Here is a 23,778-nt window from a genome sequence, read left to right as displayed (position 1 = left end):
GCATTTTGTTTCAATGCATTCTGTTTCAATGCATTTTGTTTCAATGCATTTTGTTTCAATGCATTTAGTTTCAATGCATTTTGTTTCAATGCATTCTGTTTTCAAGTGAGTTCAATCCTACTCTAGACTGTAAACTGCAGTGAAAATGTCATTTGAATAACACTTCAATATAGCCTAAATATTTGTCATTTCACTTTTTAAATGTTTTACCATTTATATGTGGCATGAACACAAAACATGCAACAATTTCAAAGATTTTACTGAGTTACAGTTCATATAAGGAAATCAGTCAATTTAAATAAATGTATTAGGCCCTAATCTATGGATTTCACATGACTGGGCAGGGGCACAGCCATGGGTGGGCCTGGGAGGGAATAGGCCCACCCACTTGGGAGCCACGCCCAGCCAATCAGAATGAGTTTTTCCCCACAAAAGGGCTTTATTACAGACAGAGACCCCCCACCTCCCACAGACGTTCCCGCAGGGGGGGTCATGAGAAGAAAAAAATATGTTGGAGAGAGGGGGGCATTTTTATGACACCTTGAGTTGGACCAGCCCCTACCCCCAGTACATTTCAAACTGTCTTTAAGGTCATCAAAGGTGCATTTGAAACAAACAAGAGCATTGTTGGTCCTTTTAGACCAAGGCCTTCCATGTCAATGTCAAGTCTCTCCCTGACAAGGCCTCAGTCGGAGCCTCAGACTGTAGTGACTCTCATGACCAGCTCCCGGGTGCTGTGGCTGGGGTGGCCGTGGGCCTCTGGCTGCCTCAGGTGGCTGAGGAGCTGGAGGATATTGTAGGCAGCGCAGTGTTGGTCTGGTCCAGCTGTCTCACTGGCCTGCTCAGTGGAACCGTGTGGAACCAGCCCTATCCCTGGGGCTGGTGATGCTGTATATAGGTCCGGTGCTGTGGTGGCGGCAGCCAGAGGGGAGGTGGAAGAGGACCGTCCCAGTTCCCTCCCAGGCTGGTTCCTCTGGCCAGACCGAGGCTGAGATTCTGTCCCAGGCTGGTTCCTCTGGCCAGACCGAGGCTGAGAGAGGGTCCGCACTGTGGCTGCTCTCTTCAGGTCCTCCCTGTCAGTGGTCTTGTCGTAGTTGAGAACCTTCCACTGCTGGTTGACAGCCTGCCACCGGTTAAAGATACGGAACACTGAAGGTCCTTCATGGATGATTAGAGCTGCAGGGGAAGATAAGAGATATGATCATTAGTCCGATAATCCTGCATTAAACAATCAGAAGCACAGAGTGGCGTCTTACTACATAAAGAAATCTAGACACACATAAATACATCTTTATTTTAACAGGGAAAAAACAGACTGAGACCTGGATCTCTTTTACGGCTGTGCCCTGTGTAAACATGTTGACATGTACTGTTTTAGACATACAGACAAGAACATTTCAAACATACAAAACAAAAAACACAATTCAACAGAAACAGTCACAGACAACATCATATTGATCCTCCATAACATTTTCAAAATGGGCAAGGGACACCAGAGTGTCTAACTTAAGTTGGATCTGCAGTTTGTTCCATGAATAAGGTGCAAAGGAACTGAAGGCAGTCCTACCCAACTATGTGGAGACCACAGGAGTCTCTAATGTCATCCACATCTGTGATCTGGTTTTAAAATTAGTATATCTAGTGGAAATTAATGATGATATATATGGAGGTAGTTTTAAAAGAAGTGCTTTATAAATAAACAGGAGGGCATGTTGCTCTCGCCTCACAGATAGAGAGGCCCAACCCACATGTTGATATAGGAAACAGTGATGAGTTTTGTAACTATCACCCCGTGATAAACCTGAGTGCACAACGGTAAATAGCATCCAGTGGTTTTAATGTGTTTGCCGATGCATGCATATAGATAATATCATATGAAGGAAATGGCTCTGATATGATCCATACACATTCCCATAAGAACTTATAAATATGATACTATACGCTGTTTGTGACACGCAAACATGTATGTTCTGGGATTTCCACAGGTGAAATATTTCGTACAGAGGGTTTCCCAATAATATCTCATCACAGTTTTTTAAAAATTGCTTATTGATCCACCCTCAGAATGTTGGAGCATTGGTTGTTGATGGGGCGGCAGGTAGCTTAGTGGTTAAGAGTGATTGTGCCAGTTACCGAAAGGTCGCTGGTTCTAATCCCCGAGCCGACTAGGTGAAAAATCTGTCGATGTGCCCTTGAGCAAGGCACTTAACCCTAATTGCTCCTGTAAGTCGCTCTGGATAAGAGCGTCTGCTAAATGACTAAAATGTAATGTAAATGATGCATGGGGAGTAGCTCTGTCTGTACCAACGAAACTGTGGATGTATGTAGAAACCAGACAAAGTTGAAATCAAGCCTCAACTTGATAAATCAACATATCCTCACGCAACTGGGAGAGTGTGTGATTAGTTTTGTACAACAGCGACCCAATCAGTTTGTAAAACAGCGCAGAGAAAATAATCCAACAAGCCATGGGCTTCCCCAAAGAAAAAGACAAGGAGCAACTTGGAGTGGAGTAATGAACAATTATAATGCTATCCAGGAAACACAGCTAATACCCTCAACGCTCACCACAACAAACTACTACAATCTGTTGTTAAAAAAGTAGATTCGCTCTAAAATAAAGGAGAGTCTATCGCCTAAGTCACGCACAACAAGGTGAATGAACAAGACAACAAAATGAGCATTTAGGAAACAAAGTTGCAAACTTTAGAAGATTAATTGGACCAGCAAGAAAACAGAATGAGACGAAACATGAGAATAGTCCTTACCGGAAGACGCAACTTGGTCTCAGAGCATTTCGTGTTATTCTGTACGTAAATCGTCGCACACATCATTTAGTATGATATGTTACGTTTCGTATGGTATGTATTAATTTGTTGATGTCCATCATCCATTTCATATATGTTACAAATTACAATTCGTATGATATTACAATTTTTACTATATGTTATGGATCAGCAAAATGTACAATATGTTACAAATTCCAATTTGTTGTTGCTAACGTTAGTTAGATGGCTAGGTGGCTAACGCTAACGTTAGCTAGCTCTAGGGGTTAGGGGTTAAGGTTAAAGGGTTAAGGTGTGATGCGTGATTTGAAGGAGTCAGGCGCAGGAGCGTAAATCACAGAATACAGAGTTTATTCCGTAATACAGCGTTACCCAGAATAGCGTCAACCAGTCCAGTGTGCAAAACAGGCGCACTGGAACAAAACAGGCACACGGGGAAAATATACCCCGGCAATACAAAATACACTGAGCTCAACTACTCAGCTACTCTCTCCTCACATTAAACAATCACCCACAAGGACAAGGGGGGCAGAGGGAACACTTATACAGGTACTGATGAGGGGATATGAACCAGGTGTGTGTAATAAACAAGACAAAACAAATGGAATGATGAGATGAGGAGCGGCAGTGGCTAGAAGGCCGGTGATGACGAACGCCGAAGCCTGAACCAGGAGAGGAGGCAGCTTCGGAGGAAGTCATGACATAAGGTTAAGAAGGGTTAGCTAACAGGGTTAATGTTGGGGTTAGGGGAAGGGTTAGCTAACAGGGTTAAGGTTGGGGTTAGGGGAAGGGTTAGCTAACATGCTAAGGTATAGGGTATATGTATAGGGGAAGGGCTAGCTAACAGGGTTAAGGTTGAGGTAAGGGGAAGGGTTCGCTAACAGGGTTAAGGTTGGGGTTAGGGGAAGGGTTAGCTAACAGGGTTAAGGTTGGGGTTAGGGGAAGGGTTAGCTAACATGCTAAGGTATAGGGTATATGTATAGGGGAAGGGCTAGCTAACAGGGTTCAGGTTGGGGTTAGGGGAAGGGTTAGCTAACAGGGTTAAGGTTGGGGTTAGGGGAAGGGTTAGCTAACATGCTAAGGTATAGGGTATATGTATAGGGGAAGGGTTAGCTAACAGGGTTCAGGTTGGGGTTAGGGGAAGGGTTAGCTAACAGGGTTCAGGTTGGGGTTAGGGGAAGGGTTAGCTAACAGGGTTAAGGTTGGGGTTAGGGGAAGGGTTAGCTAACAGGGTTAAGGTTGGGGTTAGGGGAAGGGTTAGCTAACATGCTAAGGTATAGGGTATATGTATAGGGGAAGGGCTAGCTAACAGGGTTAAGGTTGGGGTTAGGGGAAGGGTTAGCTAACAGGGTTAAGGTTGGGGTTAGGGGAAGGGTTAGCTAACAGGGTTAAGGTTGGGGTTAGGGGAAGGGTTAGCTAACAGGGTTAAGGTTGGGGTTAGGGGAAGGGTTAGCTAACATGCTAAGGTATAGGGTATATGTATAGGGGAAGGGCTAGCTAACAGGGTTAAGGTTGGGGTTAGGGGAAGGGTTAGCTAACAGGGTTCAGGTTGGGGTTAGGGGAAGGGTTAGCTAACAGGGTTAAGGTTGTGGTTAGGGGAAGGTTTAGCTAACAGGGTTCAGGTTGGGGTTAGGGGAAGGGTTAGCTAACAGGGTTAAGGTTGGGGTTAGGGGAAGGGTTAGCTAACATGGTTAAGGTATAGGGTATATGTATAGGGGAAGGGTTAGCTAACATGCTAAGGTATAGGGTATATGTATAGGGGAAGGGTTAGCTAACATGCTAAGTAGTTGTAAAGTAGCTAAAAAGTAGTTACAAAGTTGCTAATTATCTAAAATGCTAAAGTTGTCCGTGAGGCGATTCAAACATGCAACCTTTACGTTGCTAGACGTTTGCGTTATACGCTCTCCCATCCACCTCAACCAACCACCCGTTATACGCTCTCCCATCCACCTCAACCAACCACCCGTTATACGCTCTCCCATCCACCTCAACCAACCACCCGTTATACGCTCTCCCATCCACCTCAACCAACCACCCGTTATACGCTCTCCCATCCACCTCAACCAACCACCCGTTATACGCTCTCCCATCCACCTCAACCAACCACCCATTATACGCTCTCCCATCCACCCCGACCAACCACCCGTTATACGCTCTCCCATCCACCCCGACCAACCACCCGACTTTCGCTTTTGCCTTAAGTAACCTTCAGTCTTATGTAACCATACCAAACGTAACATATCACACTAATTTGAGTGTCCCAGATATACAGTTGGAGTCGGAAGTTTCCATACACCTTAGCCAAATACATTTAAACTCAGTTTTTCACAATTCCTGACATTTAATCCTTGTAAAAATTCCCTGTCTTAGGTCAGTTAGGATCACCACTTTATTTTAAGAATGTGAAATGTCAGAATAATAGTAGAGAGAATGATTTCTTTCAGCTTTTATTTCTTTCATCACATTCCCAGTGGGTCAGAAGTTTACATACACTCTATTAGTATTTGGTAGCATTGCCTTTAAATTGTTTAACTTGGGTCAAACGTTTCGGGTAGCCTTCCACAAGCTTCCCACAATAAGTTGGGTGAATTTTGTCCCATTCCTCCTGACAGAGCTGGTGTAACTGAGTCAGGTTTGTAGGCCTCCTTGCCTGCACACGTTTTTTCAGTTCTGCCCACACATTTCCTATAGGATTGAGGTCAGGGCTTTGTGATGGCCACTCCAATACCTTGACTTTGTTGTCCTTAAGCCATTTTGCCACAACTTTGGAAGTATGTTTGGGGTCATTGTCCATTTGGAAGACATTTACATTTACTTCCAGAGCGACTTACAGTTAGTTAGTGCATACATTATTTATTTTTTCATACCCCCTGTGGGAATCGAACCGACAACCCTGGCGTTGCAAACGCCATGCTCTATCAACTGAGCTACATCCTTGCCGGCCATTCCCTCCCCTACCCTGGACAACGCTGGGCCAATTGCGCGCCGCCCCAAGACCCCATTTGCGACCAAGTTTTAACTTCCTGACTGATGTCTTGAGATATTGCTTCAATATATCCACATAATTTTCCTTCCTCAAAAAAAAAAAGTCCCTCCTGCAGCAAAGTACCCCCACAGCATGATGCTGCTACCCCCGTGCTTCACGGTTGGGATGGTGTTCTTCGGCTTGCAAGCAATCCCCTTTTTCCTCCAAACATAATGGCCAAACAGTTCTATTTTTATGCCAGTTTTGGAGTAGTGGCTTCTTCCTTGCTGAGCGGCCTTTCAGGTTATGTCGATATAGGATTTGTTTTACTGTGGATATAGATACTTTTGTACCTGTTTCCTCCAGCATCTTCACAAGGTCCTTTGCTGTTGTTCTGGGATTGATTTTCACTTTTCGCACCAAAGTATGTTCATCTCTAGGAGACAGAACACGTCTCCTTCCTGAGCGGTATGACTGCTGCGTGGTCCCATGGTGTTTATACTTGCGTACTATTGTTTGTACAGATGAACGTGGTACCTTCAGGCGTTTGGAAATTGCTCCCAAGGATGAACCAGACTTGTGGAGGTCTACGATTTTTTTTCTGAGGTCTTGGCTGATTTCTTTTGATTTTCCAATGATGTCAAGCAAAGAGGCACTGAGTTTGAAGGTAGGCCTTGAAATACATCCACACGTACACCTCCAATTGACTCAAATGATGTCAATTAGCCTATCAGAAGCCAATGTAACCTGACCCACTGGAATTGTGATACAGTGAAGTATAAGTGAAATAATCTGTCTTTAAACAATTGTTGGAAAAATTACTTGTGTCATGCACAAAGTAGATGTCCTAACCGACTTGCCAAAACTATAGTTTGTTAACAAGACATTTGTGGAGTGGTTAAAAAACGAGTTTTAATGACTCCAACCTAAGTGTACGTAAACTTCTGACTTCAACTGTACATTTACTTTGTTTCGTCTAGTCTATGAGGATGGAAAAAGGAGACCTTTTCAACTACTTGGTCGAAGTGATAGAGGAACTTGATGTGGGTTTATCACCAGAAGATCTGGAACGATGCCACAGGATCGGCGTGAAACAGAAGAACGCTAAATACCCACGCATTGTAACCTTCAAACTATGGAACTATCAAACCAAAGTGAACATTCTGAAGGCACAAGGGGGAAAGGAGATCAAAATCCAAGGCCAGACCATTCGAGTCGTCCAGGACCTGTCTGCTAAGCTGAGAAAAAGAAGCAAAGAATACCTTCCAATCAGATGAAGAGGGGATTAAATCTCAGCTCCGCTTCCTGGCATTGCTATGTATGGAAGGGGAACGCAGTGGATGGAATTCACAAGCATCAATGAAGCCCTAACCAAGCTGCAAGAAACTTTTCCAGTCAAAGGCCTACAAACACTACTCGGAAGGGAGACCTACGCGTACAGTCATGTGTGCATACATTTTTACGTATGGGCGGTCCCGGGGATCGAACCCACTACCCTGGCGTTACAAGCGCCATGCTCTACCAATTGAGCTACAGAGGACCACTGGGTATATGTTGTGTGTGGAGGTATAGGGTATATGATGTGTGGAGGTATATGTTGTGTGTGGAGGTATAGGGTATATGTTGTGTGGAGGTATAGGGTATATGTTGTGTGTGGAGGTATAGGGTATATGTTGTGTGGAGGTATAGGGTATATGTTGTGTGGAGGTATAGGGTATATGTTGTGTGTGGAGGTATAGGGTATATGTTGTGTGTGGAGGTATAGGGTATATGTTGTGTGGAGGTATAGGGTATATGTTGTGTGGAGGTATAGGGTATATGTTGTGTGTGGAGGTATAGGGTATATGTTGTGTGTGGAGGTATAGGGTATATGTTGTGTGTGGAGGTATAGGGTATATGTTGTGGAGGTATAGGGTATATGTTGTGTGGAGGTATAGGGTATATGTTGTGGAGGTATAGGGTATATGTTGTGTGGAGGTATAGGGTATATGTTGTGTGTGGAGGTATAGGGTATATGTTGTGTCTGGAGGTATAGGGTATATGTTGTGTGGGGGTATAGGGTATATGTTGTGTCTGGGGGTATAGGGTATATGTTGTGTGTGGAGGTATAGGGTAAATGTTGTGTGTGGAGGTATAGGGTATATGTTGTGTGTGGAGGTATAGGGTATATGTTGTGTGGAGGTATAGGGTATATGTTGTGTGGAGGTATAGGGTATATGTTGTGGAGGTATAGGGTATATGTTGTGTCTGGAGGTATAGGGTATATGTTGTGTGGAGGTATAGGGTATATGTTGTGTGTGGAGGTATAGGGTATATGTTGTGTGGGGGTATAGGGTATATGTTGTGGAGGTATAGGGTATATGTTGTGTCTGGAGGTATAGGGTATATGTTGTGTGGAGGTATAGGGTATATGTTGTGTGGAGGTATAGGGTATATGTTGTGTGGAGGTATAGGGTATATGTTGTGTGTGGGGGTATAGGGTATATGTTGTGTGGGGGTATAGGGTATATGTTGTGTGGGGGTATAGGGTATATGTTGTCTGGAGGTATAGGGTATATGTTGTGGAGGTATAGGGTATATGTTGTGTGTGGAGGTATAGGGTATATGTTGTGTGGAGGTATAGGGTATATGTTGTGTGGGGGTATAGGGTATATGTTGTCTGGAGGTATAGGGTATATGTTGTGGAGGTATAGGGTATATGTTGTGTGTGGAGGTATAGGGTATATGTTGTGTGGAGGTATAGGGTATATGTTGTGTGGAGGTATAGTGTATATGTTGTGTCTGGAGGTATAGGGTATATGTTGTGTGGAGGTATAGGGTATATGTTGTGTGTGGAGGTATAGGGTATATGTTGTCTGGAGGTATAGGGTATATGTTGTGGAGGTATAGGGTATATGTTGTGTGGAGGTATAGGGTATATGTTGTGTGGAGGTATAGGGTATATGTTGTGTGGGGGTATAGGGTATATGTTGTGTCTGGAGGTATAGGGTATATGTTGTGTGGGGGTATAGGGTATATGTTGTGTGTGGAGGTATAGGGTATATGTTGTGTGTGGGGGTATAGGGTATATGTTGTGTGGGGGTATAGGGTATATGTTGTGTGGGGGTATAGGGTATATGTTGTCTGGAGGTATAGGGTATATGTAGTGGAGGTATAGGGTATATGTTGTGTGTGAAGGTATAGGGTATATGTTGTGTGGAGGTATAGGGTATATGTTGTGTGGGGGTATAGGGTATATGTTGTCTGGAGGTATAGGGTATATGTTGTGGAGGTATAGGGTATATGTTGTGTGTGGAGGTATAGGGTATATGTTGTGTGGAGGTATAGGGTATATGTTGTGTGGAGGTATAGGGTATATGTTGTGTGTGGAGGTATAGGGTATATGTTGTGTGGAGGAATAGGGTATATGTTGTGTGTGGAGGTATAGGGTATATGTTGTGTGGAGGTATAGGGTATATGTTGTGTGGAGGTATAGGGTATATGTTGTGTGGAGGTATAGGGTATATGTTGTGTGTGGGGGTATAGGGTATATGTTGTGTGGGGGTATAGGGTATATGTTGTGTGGGGGTATAGGGTATATGTTGTCTGGAGGTATAGGGTATATGTTGTGGAGGTATAGGGTATATGTTGTGTGGAGGTATAGGGTATATGTTGTGTGGGGGTATAGGGTATATGTTGTGTCTGGAGGTATAGGGTATATGTTGTGTGGGGGTATAGGGTATATGTTGTGTGGGGGTATAGGGTATATGTTGTGTCTGGAGGTATAGGGTATATGTTGTGTGGGGTATAGGGTATATGTTGTGTGGAGGTATAGGGTATATGTTGTGTCTGGAGGTATAGGGTATATGTTGTGTGTGGAGGTATAGGGTATATGATGTGTGGGGGTATAGGGTATATGATGTGTGGAGGTATAGGGTATATGTTGTGGAGGTATAGGGTATATGTTGTGTCTGGAGGTATAGGGTATATGTTGTGTCTGGAGGTATAGGGTATATGTTGTGTGGAGGTATAGGGTATATGTTGTGTGGAGGTATAGGTTATATGTTGTGTGGGGGTATAGGGTATATGTTGTGTGTGAGGTATAGGGTATATGTTGTGTGGAGGTATAGGGTATATGTTGTGTGGAGGTATAGGGTATATGTTGTGTGTGGAGGTATACGGTATATGTTGTTTGGGGGTATAGGGTATATGTTGTGTGGAGGTAGAGGGTATATGTTGTGTGGGGTATAGGGTATATGTTGTGTGTGGAGGTATAGGGTATATATGTTGTTTGGGGGTATAGGGTATATGTTGTGTGGAGGTATAGGGTATATGTTGTGTGGGGGTATAGGGTATATGATGTGTGGAGGTATAGGGTATATGTTGTGGAGGTATAGGGTATATGTTGTGTCTGGAGGTATAGGGTATATGTTTTGGAGGTATAGGGTATATGTTGTGTGGAGGTATAGGGTATATGTTGTGTGGGGTATAGGGTATATGATGTGTGGAGGTATAGGGTATATGTTGTGGAGGTATAGGGTATATGTTGTGTGGTGGTATAGGGTATATGTTGTGTGTGGAGGTATAGGGTATATGTTGTGTGGGGGTATAGGGTATATGTTGTGTGGAGGTATAGGGTATATGTTGTGTGGCGGTATAGGGTATAGGTTGTGTGTGGAGGTATAGGGTATATGTTGTGTCTGGAGGTATAGGGTATATGTTGTGTGGAGGTATAGGGTATATGTTGTGTGGAGGTATAGGGTATATGTTGTGTGTGGAGGTATAGGGTATATGTTGTTTGGGGGTATAGGGTATATGTTGTGTGGAGGTAGAGGGTATATGTTGTGTGGGGTATAGGGTATATGTTGTGTGTGGAGGTATAGGGTATATGTTGTTTGGGGGTATAGGGTATATGTTGTCTGGAGGTATAGGGTATATGTTGTGGAGGTATAGGGTATATGTTGTGTGTGGAGGTATAGGGTATATGTTGTGTGGAGGTATAGGGTATATGTTGTGTGGAGGTATAGGGTATATGTTGTGTGTGGAGGTATAGGGTATATGTTGTGTGGAGGAATAGGGTATATGTTGTGTGTGGAGGTATAGGGTATATGTTGTGTGGAGGTATAGGGTATATGTTGTGTGGAGGTATAGGGTATATGTTGTGTGGAGGTATAGGGTATATGTTGTGTGTGGGGGTATAGGGTATATGTTGTGTGGGGGTATAGGGTATATGTTGTGTGGGGGTATAGGGTATATGTTGTCTGGAGGTATAGGGTATATGTTGTGGAGGTATAGGGTATATGTTGTGTGGAGGTTATAGGGTATATGTTGTGTGGGGGGTATAGGGTATATGTTGTGTCTGGAGGTATAGGGTATATGTTGTGTGGGGGTATAGGGTATATGTTGTGTGGGGGATAGGGTATATGTTGTGTCTGGAGGTATAGGGTATATGTTGTGTGGGGGTATAGGGTATATGTTGTGTGGAGGTATAGGGTATATGTTGTGTCTGGAGGTATAGGGTATATGTTGTGTGTGGAGGTATAGGGTATATGATGTGTGGGGGTATAGGGTATATGATGTGTGGAGGTATAGGGTATATGTTGTGGAGGTATAGGGTATATGTTGTGTCTGGAGGTATAGGGTATATGTTGTGTCTGGAGGTATAGGGTATATGTTGTGTGGAGGTATAGGGTATATGTTGTGTGGAGGTATAGGTTATATGTTGTGTGGAGGTATAGGGTATATGTTGTGTGTGGAGGTATAGGGTATATGTTGTGTGGAGGTATAGGGTATATGTTGTGTGGAGGTATAGGGTATATGTTGTGTGTGGAGGTATACGGTATATGTTGTTTGGGGGTATAGGGTATATGTTGTGTGGAGGTAGAGGGTATATGTTGTGTGGGGGTATAGGGTATATGTTGTGTGTGGAGGTATAGGGTATATGTTGTTTGGGGGTATAGGGTATATGTTGTGTGGAGGTATAGGGTATATGTTGTGTGGGGGTATAGGGTATATGATGTGTGGAGGTATAGGGTATATGTTGTGGAGGTATAGGGTATATGTTGTGTCTGGAGGTATAGGGTATATGTTTTGGAGGTATAGGGTATATGTTGTGTGGAGGTATAGGGTATATGTTGTGTGGGGGTATAGGGTATATGATGTGTGGAGGTATAGGGTATATGTTGTGGAGGTATAGGGTATATGTTGTGTCTGGAGGTATAGGGTATATGTTGTGTGTGGAGGTATAGGGTATATGTTGTGTGGGGGTATAGGGTATATGTTGTGTGGAGGTATAGGGTATATGTTGTGGAGGTATAGGGTATATGTTGTGTGTGGAAGTATAGGGTATATGTTGTGTGTGGAGGTATAGGGTATATGTTGTGTGTGGAGGTATAGGGTATATGTTGTTTGGAGGTATAGGGTATATGTTGTGTGGAGGTATAGGGTATATGTTGTGTGTGGAGGTATAGGGTATATGTTGTTTGGGGGTATAGGGTATATGTTGTGTGGAGGTAGAGGGTATATGTTGTGTGGGGGTATAGGGTATATGTTGTGTGTGGAGGTATAGGGTATATGTTGTTTGGGGGTATAGGGTATATGTTGTGTGGAGGTATAGGGTATATGTTGTGTGGGGGTATAGGGTATATGATGTGTGGAGGTATAGGGTATATGTTGTGGAGGTATAGGGTATATGTTCTGTCTGGAGGTATAGGGTATATGTTCTGTCTGGAGGTATAGGGTATATGTTGTGGAGGTATAGGGTATATGTTGTGTGTGGAGGTATAGGGTATATGTTGTGTGTGGAGGTATAGGGTATATGTTGTGTGTGGAGGTATAGGGTATATGATGTGTGGAGGTATTTACATTTACATTTTAGTCATTTAGCAGACGCTCTTATCCAGAGCGACTTACAGTTAGTGAGTGCATACATTATTTTATTTTTTATACTGGCCCCCCGTGGGAATCGAATCAAATGAGCTACATCCCTGCTGGCTTTTGGTAGGCCGTCATTGTAAATAAGAATTTGTTCTTAACTGACTTGCCTAGTTAAATAAAGGTTACATAAAAAATGTTGGCTTGGGAGAGAGTGAAGGAAGGATTGATCTATACTATTTTTTATTTATTTTTTTATTTAACCTTTATTTAACCAGGTAAGCCAGTTGAGAACAGGTTCTCATTTACAACTGCGACCTGGCCAAGATAAAGCAAAGCAGTGCGATAAAAACAACAACACAGAGTTACATATGGGGTAAACAAAACATAAAGTCAAAAATACAACAGAAAATATATATACAGTGTGTGCAAATGTAGCAAGTTATGGAGGTAAGGCAATAAATAGGCTATAGTGCAAAATAATTACAATAGTATTAACACTGGAATGCTAGATGTGCAAGAGATTATGTGCAACTAGAGATACTGGGGTGCAAAAGAGCAAAATAAATAACAATATGGGGATGAGGTAGTTGGGTGGGCTAATTTCAGATGGGCTGTGTACAGGTGCAGTGATCGGTAAGGTGCTCTGACAACTGATGCTTAAAGTTATTGAGGGAGATAAGAGTCTCCAGCTTCAGAGATTTTTGCAATTCGTTCCAGTCATTGGCAGCAGAGAACTGGAAGGAATGGCGGCCAAAGGAGGTGTTGGCTTTGGGAATGACCAGTGAGATATACCTGCTGGAGCGCAGACTACGGGTGGGTGCTGCTATGGTGACCAATGAGCTAAGATAAGGCGGGGATTTGCCTAGCAGTGATTTATAGATGGCCTGGAGCCAGTGGGTTTGACGACGAACATGTAGTGAGGACCAGCCAACAAGAGCGTACAGGTCACAGTGGTGGGTACAATGTCATTGTATTTATTTTTGTGACTACAAACCTGCTGTAAAATGAATAAGAGTCCAGATTAGGAGAGGATGTCATTAGTATTACTTGTTTGCCATTACAGTTAAGATCCAATCATCTTGCCTCCAATCATCTTGCCTCCAATCATCTTGCCTCCAATCATCTTACTTCGGTCTTTCGGTGGATCCAATCTCCCCAAGTAGAGCCCCACCAGCCACTATGCTTTAATTCACAAGGTTTTACAAACTGACCACAGTACTTAAGTGGCAGTCCTTCTCCAATGTATTTACAATGACATCATCCACAGACTTTTGGTACATTAGGAGAGGACCTTTATGTTTTTTGTGTCTCTGTTAAATGTCTGCTCAGCCTACACGTTCACACGTTTTATAAACGTAATGTATACAATAACTATGTATTCATACTATGGATCTCCCATATCCATGGGATGTCCACCGCCTTCATATGACATGTCTGCTAAAATGTTTTATCTGGTTCTTCAATGATAGATGGAATGGAATAGGTTAACTTTGATTCTATACAAGTAAAGACCAACAAAATCCAACTTATCACATGGAATATACATGGGCTCCATGACGGCCAGAAAAAAGGCAGAAGGTTCTTACACATTTAAAGATATTCTCAGCAGATGTGGTTTTCCTGCAGGAGTTGCATTTCAAAAAGGAGAAATGTAATATTTAAAGATGAGCTGGGTTGGAGGGGCCTATGCTGCCACCTAGTGTAGAAACAGCAGAGGTGCTTCTACATCTGCATTGCTTTATGTTTGTGGTTTTAGGCTGGGTTTCTGTATAAGCACTTCGAGACATCTGCTGATGTAAAAGGGGCTTTATAAATACATTTTATTTTATTTTGATTTGAGGTGTAGGCATCCTGATTAACAAGAATACCCCCTTTTCCCAGCACACGGACCAAGAAGGCTGTTTTCAAATTTAGAATTCAAATCGAATCAAATCACATTTTATTGGTCACATATTTAGCAGATGTTATTGTGGGTGTAGCGAAATGCTTGTGTTCCTAGCTCCAATAGTGCAGCAGTATCTAATAATTCACAACAATACACACACATCTACAAAGTAAAAGAATGGAATTAAGAAAAATATAAATATTAGGACGAGCAATATTGGAGTGACATTGACTAAAATACAGTAGAATAGAACACAGTATATACATATGAGATGAGTAAAGCAGTATGTAAACATGATTAAGGTGACTAGTGTTCCATTATTAAAGTGACCAGTGATTCCATGTCTATGTACATAGGGCAGCAGCCTCTAAGGTGCAGGGTTGAGTAACCGGGTGGTAGCCGGCTATTTAACAGTATTTTTACATTTTCAGTCATTTAGCAGACGCTCTTATCCAGAGCGACTTACAGTTAGTGAGTGCATACATTATTTATTTTTTACCAATTGTGCGCCGCACCATGCGTCTCCCGGTCACAGCTGGCTACGACAGAGCCTGGATTTGAACCAGGATCTCTAGTGGCACAGCTAGCACTGCGATGCAGTGCCTTAGACCACTGCACCACTCAGCAGTATGATTGCAGGGTTGAGTAACCGGGTGGTAGACGGCTAGTGATGGATATTTAGCCATAACACATATGTTTTTCCAGCAGCAGACTAAGATCGATAATGTCAAAAGCCGCACTGAAGTCTAACAAAACAGCCCCCACAATCTTTTTATCATCAATTTCTCTCAGCCAATCATCAGTAATTTGTGTAAGTGTTGTGCTTGTTGAATGTTCTTCCCTATAAGCGTGCTGAAAGTCTGTTGCCAATTTGTTTACAGTAAAATATCATTGTATTTGGTCAAACACAATTTTTGCCAAAAGTTTACTTGGTAACAGGTCGGCTATTTGAGCCAGTAAAGGGGGCTTTACTATACTTGGGTAGCGGAATGACTATTCCTTTTTTTCTCAAAGTAAGAAAAGCTATTCAAGAATTGACTACAAAAATGCACACAACAATATACTGGGTTCAAAAATCCATGATATTGTAATATCGGATCATTCTTCTGTATCATGCTTAATTACACCAACAGGGGAAAAAAACGAATGATCTACAGCCATCCTTTAAGACAATATTAAATACATAGGATGCTTAACAAGTGATAATATATAAAGATAACTTTATTCCATTACTCAACAATATGAAAGCAGATCTAATGAAATGAAACAATCTTCCCCATAAATCTTACAGGTAGAATAAACCTCTTTAGAATGGCATGGCTCCCAGAGTTTTAATATTTATTTTCGGTAGTACCAATTACCCCACCAAAGACATTCTCTAAAAAAGTATACTCGGCCATAACAGACTTTATATGGCCAGATAAAACTCAAATAAATAGGAGTCTGAGAGGGTGGTTTTAACCTGTATCAACTTGCCACCGGCTTTTACTTGCGACATATTGTTAAATGCACTAAAGAGGACAATGGGTATATATTGAAGATGTGCTGGGTACATATTGAAGATGCGCACGCTCACCCCCAGAAATCTATTAATGTGTCTGTTTTCAAAGGATATGGAGCTAAGAACAACTTCATAGCTAAGAACACGCTAACAATATGCAAGACAATAAAACAGACTCTACAAGAACCAATATCACTCCCTAAAAACACACATCTACAGTGCCTTGCAAAAGTATTCATCCCCCTTGGCGTTTTTCCTATTTTGTTGCATTACAACCTGTAATTGAAATTGATTCGTATTTGTATTTCATGTAATGGACGTACACAAAATAGTCCAAATTGGTGAAGTAAAAAATAAAAATAAAGATGGTTTCAAAAAATTCTACAAAATAAATGATGGAAAAATGGTGTGTGCATATGTATTCACACCCTTCGCTATGAAGCCCCTAAATAAGATCTGGTGCAACCAATTACCTTCAGAAGTCACATAATTAGTTAAATAAAGTCCACCTGTGTGCAATCTAAGTGTCACATGATCTCAGTATATATACACCTGTTCTGAAAGGCCCCAGAGTCTGCAACACCACTAAGCAAGGGGCACCACCAAGCAAGCGGCACCATGAAGACCAAGGAGCTCTCCAAACAGGTCAGGGACAAAGTTGTGGAGAAGTACAGATCAGGGTTGGGTTATAAAAAAATATCAGAAACTTTGAACATCCCACGGAGCACCATTAAATTGATTATTAAAAAATGGAAAGAATATGGCACCACAACAAACCTGCCAAGAGAGGGCCGCCCACCAAAACTCATGGACCAGGCAAGGAGGGCATTAATCAGAGAGGCAACAAAGAGACCAAAGATAACCCTGAAGGAGCTGCAAAGCTCCACAGCGGAGATTGGAGTATCTGTCCATTGGACCACTTTAAGCCGTACACTCCACAGAGCTGGGCTTTATGGAAGAGTGGCCAGAAAAAAGCCATTGCTTAAAGAAAAAAATAAGCAAACACGTTCTGTGTTTTTCATCGGCAGGGACTGGGAAACTGGTCAGAACTGATGGAATGATGGGTGGCACTAAATACAGGGAAATTCTTGAGGGAAACCTGTTTCAGTCTTCCAGAGATTTGAGACTGGGACGGACGTTCACCTTCCAGCAGGACAATGACCCTAAGCATACTGCTAAAGCAACACTCAAGTGTTTTAAGGGGAAACATTTAAATATCTTGGAATGGCCTAGTCAAAGCCCAGACCTCAATCCAATTGAGAATCTGTGGTATGACTTGAAGATTGCTGTACACCAGTGGAACCCATTCAAATTGAAGGAGCTGGAGCAGTTTTGCCTTGAAGAATGGGCAAAAATCCCAGTGGCTAAATGTGCCAAGCTTATAGAGACATACCCCAAGAGACTTGCAGCTGTAATTGCTGCAAAAGGGTGGCTCTACAAAGTATTGACTTTGGGGGGTGAATAGTTATGCACGCTCAAGTTTTCTTTTTTTTTGTCTTATTTCTTGTTTGTTTCACAAGAAAAAATATTTAGCATCTTCAAAGTGGTAGGTATGTTGTGTAAATCAAATGATACAAACCCCCAGAAAATCAATTTTAATTCCAGGTTGTAAGGCAACAAAATAGGAAAAATGCCAAGGGGATGAATACTTTCGCAAGCCACTGTATGTAACAATCCTTGGTTTGTTTTTCAGAATTCACAGATAAATTGGTCCACATGGAAAACTAAAGGCATAGATACCATAAATGACTTGGTAACAGGAAATACAATTATTTCCATGACAGAATTAAAAAGCAATTTTGGACTGACCAATGAAGACATTTTCAAATACATGCAACTTAAAAGTTTTATATCACGAAATTTCGATCTGAAATCTTTTGGACATCAGAGGAATGTTGAGGATGTTCATATGATAGGGAAGATATACAAAAGCTTGCAAAAAAATAAAAAAATATTGGAACCAAGATTTTAAAAGAACTGATGTTGCACAAGACGGAGGGAAAGTTGGAGCATAATGAAATTACAGTTAACCAAAATGTTAAAACTTAATCCAGTATAAACTAATGTATAGAATGTATTATGTAAGAGACAAAATTCACAAATTCTACAGTACAAAGGCAGAGTCATGTCTTAAGCGTAAAACTAACAATGACTCAATAATTCATACCTTCTGGAAGCGCTATAAAGTCCAAAAGTCATGGGTGGAGTTACAGAGTCAGAAGTTTGAAAATATAAATGTACTTTTAATCCGTCTATCTGCATATTTCCAGACATGGCATATGGGGGTGCGGTGAGAGACCCAATGGGTTGGACCGTACTTTCTTCATCAATCATTTTGAAAAAACTTTCACTTAAAAACTGGAAATCAAATGATCCTCCATCATTAAGACAGTGGATGAGAAAATGTGGGATACAGAGAGTAACAAAACAGTACAATTTGAAGCGATATAAAGTATTACAAGCAAGGGTTGGAACGGTTCCAGGAACAGAAATGAAAATTGGAAAATAACTCAATTATTAAAGGAACAGAACCCGAACTGAAATCAAAAGTGATCTATACTGTTCTGGAACAGAACCGTTATTCTAAAAGCATGGCAACCTGTTAATAACCTTATTTTTTACATTATGGGCATTTTTTTCCAGTTCCACAAAAATTGCAACAAAGCGCCTATGCAAACCCTCACTCTGTCACTCAGAAACTTATTCCAGCGTCTGCCTGCCAGCGTCTGCCTGCCAGCGTCTGCCTGCCAGCGTCTGCCTGCCAGCGTCTGCCTGCCAGTGGATGTGTGCTACCTGCCCCTCCTCTCTGAAGCATAGGTTACTGTAGCCTACTGACGACGTTACAAGAGTAATTCTGAAAATTAAGGAGAGATGTTTAATTAGAGAAGAATGGATTTACTTTTTCAATGCTAGTTAAGGATACTATAGTTCTCACATTTCACATTGGATTTATTAACTACAAAAATGTAAGACGTGTTTTTAATTCTAGTGCTGCTCTGCACACAAAACTCGGAAGTTCAAAGACATTTAAAGTTCCTCCATAGAAGCCGCTCCCCTGTAGGTATAATTCTGTGGGCCTAATTCAGATAATGCATGTCATAACAAGATGCCCAGAGCTTCAGGGCAAGCTTCCTCCATACTCTCTCGCTCTCTCCTCACCCTCGAAATGTCAGCTGCATTTTGCGCCCAACACTGTGACTGGCAGCACAGTGTGTTTGTCTTTCATTATGATTAAACCATGCTGTTACGGCAAAATACAATTTCCTATACAGATTAACTCGCTTACCCGCTCCGCAGCAAGCTGCTTTATCCGCACTGATTGGTGAAGTCAATTTAATGTCGAGCTAAATGTAAAAAATATATATATTTCAGCGGTTTAAAAAGGAACAGAAAGGAACGATATAAAGCAGTATTTATTTAAATATAAAGTGTTACTGTTTTGTTGGTTGGAACCGGTTCAGAACTTTATTTTGGTGGTCGGAACAGTGGAACGGAATGAAACGATTGGAAAATATTTTTGGTTCCAACCCCTGACTACTAGAAATATCCAAAGGATGAAACATTTGAAAAAAATTTGAAGAGACAAACAGTATGGGGATGGATGCGATGGGAACATGATATCATGAACGTTTGTTGAAATGTCTGTACGTCAGAGGTGGTGTTGTCCTTATTTATCGTGTTTCTTTATGCCGAAGGTCGGGCCAGACAACGCTATGTCGTTTAGAGGATCTATGGTTGTGAAATGTTAAGTTATCTATTGTCTTTGTCTATGTTTGTATAGTCTAAAAACCCAAATAAATAAAATCTTACCCCCCCAAAGATAAGAATGTTGGAGCATTGTAATCCATCCAAAACACTGAGAGCCCGTGATTGTACTGTCTGTTTTTGCCATGCTGGGTCATTGCTGTGGGAAATGCTGCTGTGATGAACCTGAACAGTATTTGATAGGACGCTATTATGTTTTTAGTCAACTTGTCTTTACCTGCCTACAGATTTTACATTTAACAGGGGCCTCCCGAGTGGCAAAGTGGTCTAAGGCACTGCATCGCAGTGCTAGCTGTGCCACTAGAGATCCTGGTTCGAGTCTGCAGAATAACCATAATGCTAGGCTACTTGTTTGTGTCTCAGTGATAATACAAGAGAGAGATAGAATATGAGTTAGCAGCATGGCAGGTGAGGTGATAAATGGTTTGTGTAGCTAGTGATGAGCGGTCCATTATTTACTGTGCCGTACGTCTGCTGATAAACTGCAGTCAGCTCTGTGTTCTTCCTGATGTCTGCAGTCTGCCAGGGGACAGTATAGGTCGATAGCTAAAGAGAGCAGAGTTAATGACTCCACAGTTTCCTGGCACAGGTACAGGACATCTACTATACAGACTCACACTCTCCAGCCCTAACAGGTACAGGACATCTACTATACAGACTCACACTCTCCAGCCCTAACAGGTACAGGACATCTACTATACAGACTCACACTCTCCAGCCCTAACAGGTACAGGACATCTACTATACAGACTCACACTCTCCAGCCCTAACAAGGACTCTATTCAGTGTATATAAAACCCAGCAGAGGATGAATTTATCTGCAGAAGGGAATAAGTTACAGTATGTTTAAAACGAAAGACTCTACAGAGTACATCAGGGGTAGATAACCCTGGTCCTGGAGGGCCACAGGCACTGTCTACATCAGGGGTAGACAACCCTGGTCCTGGAGGACCACAGGTACTGTCTACATCAGGGGTAGATAACCCTGGTCCTGGAGGGCAACAGGTACTGTCTACATCAGGGGTAGATAACCCTGGTCCTGGAGGGCAACAGGTACTGTCTACATCAGGGGTAGATAACCCTGGTCCTGGAGGGCAACAGGTACTGTCTACATCAGGGGTAGATAACCCTGGTCCTGGAGGGCAACAGGTACTGTCTACATCATCAGGGGTAGATAACCCTGGTCCTGGAGGACAACAGGTACTGTCTACATCAGGGGTAGATAACCCTGGTCCTGGAGGGCCACAGGCACTGTCTACATCATCAGGGGTAGATAACCCTGGTCCTGGAGGGCCACAGGTACTGTCTACATCATCAGGGGTAGATAACCCTGGTCCTGGAGGACAACAGGTACTGTCTACATCATCAGGGGTAGATAACCCTGGTCCTGGAGGGCCACAGGTACTGTCTACATCAGGGGTAGATAACCCTGGTCCTGGAGGGCAACAGGTACTGTCTACATCATCAGGGGTAGATAACCCTGGTCCTGGAGGGCCACAGGTACTGTCTACATCATCAGGGGTAGATAACCCTGGTCCTGGAGGGCCACAGGTACTGTCTACATCATCAGGGGTAGATAACCCTGGTCCTGGAGGGCCACATGCACTGTCTACATCATCAGGGGTAGATAACCCTGGTCCTGGAGGACAACAGGTACTGTCTACATCATCAGGGGTAGATAACCCTGGTCCTGGAGGGCCACAGGTACTGTCTACATCATCAGGGGTAGATAACCCTGGTCCTGGAGGGCAACAGGTACTGTCTACATCAGGGGTAGATAACCCTGGTCCTGGAGGGCCACAGGTACTGTCTACATCATCAGGGGTAGATAACCCTGGTCCTGGAGGGCCACAGGTACTGTCTACATCAGGGGTAGATAACCCTGGTCCTGGAGGGCCACAGGTACTGTCTACATCATCAGGGGTAGATAACCCTGGTCCTGGAGGACCACAGGTACTGTCTACATCAGGGGTAGATAACCCTGGTCCTGGAGGGCCACAGGTACTGTCTACATCATCAGGGGTAGATAACCCTGGTCCTGGAGGACCACAGGTACTGTCTACATCAGGGGTAGATAACCCTGGTCCTGGAGGGCAACAGGTACTGTCTACATCAGGGGTAGATAACCCTGGTCCTGGAGGGCCACAGGTACTGTCTACATCAGGGGTAGACAACCCTGGTCCTGGAGGGCCACAGGCACTGTCTACATCAGGGGTAGATAACCCTGGTCCTGGAGGGCAACAGGTACTGTCTACATCAGGGGTAGATAACCCTGGTCCTGGAGGGCCACAGGTACTGTCTACATCAGGGGTAGATAAACCTGGTCCTGGAGGGCAACAGGTACTGTCTACATCAGGGGTAGATAACCCTGGTCCTGGAGGGCCACAGGTACTGTCTACATCAGGGGTAGATAACCCTGGTCCTGGAGGGCCACATGCACTGTCTACATCATCAGGGGTAGATAACCCTGGTCCTGGAGGACAACAGGTACTGTCTACATCAGGGGTACATAACCCTGGTCCTGGAGGGCCACAGGTACTGTCTACATCATCAGGGGTAGATAACCCTGGTCCTGGAGGGCCACAGGTACTGTCTACATCAGGGGTAGATAACCCTGGTCCTGGAGGACCACAGGTACTGTCTACATCATCAGGGGTAGATAACCCTGGTCCTGGAGGACCACAGGTACTGTCTACATCAGGGGTAGATAACCCTGGTCCTGGAGGGCCACAGGCACTGTCTACATCATCAGGGGTAGATAACCCTGGTCCTGGAGGGCAACAGGTACTGTCTACATCATCAGGGGTAGATAACCCTGGTCCTGGAGGGCAACAGGTACTGTCTACATCATCAGGGGTAGATAACCCTGGTCCTAGAGGGCCACAGGCACTGTCTACATCATCAGGGGTAGATAACCCTGGTCCTGGAGGGCAACAGGTACTGTCTACATCAGGGGTAGATAACCCTGGTCCTGGAGGGCCACAGGCACTGTCTACATCAGGGGTAGATAACCCTGGTCCTGGAGGGCCACAGGTACTGTCTACATCATCAGGGGTAGACAACCCTGGTCCTGGAGGGCCACAGGCACTGTCTACATCAGGGGTAGATAACCCTGGTCCTGGAGGGCCACAGGTACTGTCTACATCAGGGGTAGATAACCCTGGTCCTGGAGGGCCACAGGTACTGTCTACATCAGGGGTAGATAACCCTGGTCCTGGAGGGCCACATGCACTGTCTACATCATCAGGGGTAGATAACCCTGGTCCTGGAGGACAACAGGTACTGTCTACATCATCAGGGGTAGATAACCCTGGTCCTGGAGGGCCACAGGTACTGTCTACATCATCAGGGGTAGATAACCCTGGTCCTGGAGGGCCACAGGTACTGTCTACATCAGGGGTAGATAACCCTGGTCCTGGAGGACAACAGGTACTGTCTACATCATCAGGGGTAGATAACCCTGGTCCTGGAGGGCCACAGGTACTGTCTACATCATCAGGGGTAGATAACCCTGGTCCTGGAGGGCCACAGGTACTGTCTACATCAGGGGTAGATAACCCTGGTCCTGGAGGACAACAGGTACTGTCTACATCAGGGGTAGATAACCCTGGTCCTGGAGGGCCACAGGCACTGTCTACATCAGGGGTAGATAACCCTGGTCCTGGAGGGCCACAGGTACTGTCTACATCAGGGGTAGATAACCCTGGTCCTGGAGGGCCACAGGTACTGTCTACATCAGGGGTAGATAACCCTGGTCCTGGAGGGCCACATGCACTGTCTACATCATCAGGGGTAGATAACCCTGGTCCTGGAGGGCAACAGGTACTGTCTACATCATCAGGGGTAGATAACCCTGGTCCTGGAGGGCCACAGGTACTGTCTACATCAGGGGTAGATAACCCTGGTCCTGGAGGGCCACAGGTACTGTCTACATCATCAGGGGTAGATAACCCTGGTCCTGGAGGACCACAGGTACTGTCTACATCAGGGGTAGATAACCCTGGTCCTGGAGGGCCACATG

The 23,778-nt window shown here is 43.7% G+C and overlaps 1 protein-coding gene across 1 annotated transcript in view; it reads right to left on the bottom strand.

The window, feature by feature from the left end:
* Positions 1 to 385: 385 nt before the first annotated feature.
* Positions 386 to 23,778, bottom strand: part of marchf4 (membrane associated ring-CH-type finger 4) — a 33,548-nt gene continuing 10,155 nt past the window's right edge. The window contains exon 4 of the mRNA XM_041868997.2: positions 386 to 1,176. Coding sequence (XP_041724931.1) covers positions 698 to 1,176 — 479 coding nt within the window. The 3' untranslated portion in view covers positions 386 to 697. The remainder of the gene's footprint in view (positions 1,177 to 23,778) is intronic.

Source organism: Coregonus clupeaformis, unplaced genomic scaffold, assembly GCF_020615455.1.
Source record: "Coregonus clupeaformis isolate EN_2021a unplaced genomic scaffold, ASM2061545v1 scaf0495, whole genome shotgun sequence".
Classification (NCBI taxonomy): domain Eukaryota; kingdom Metazoa; phylum Chordata; class Actinopteri; order Salmoniformes; family Salmonidae; genus Coregonus; species Coregonus clupeaformis.
The sequence above is the reverse complement of the archived record's forward strand: the minus strand, read 5'-3'. Positions and strand labels throughout refer to the sequence as shown.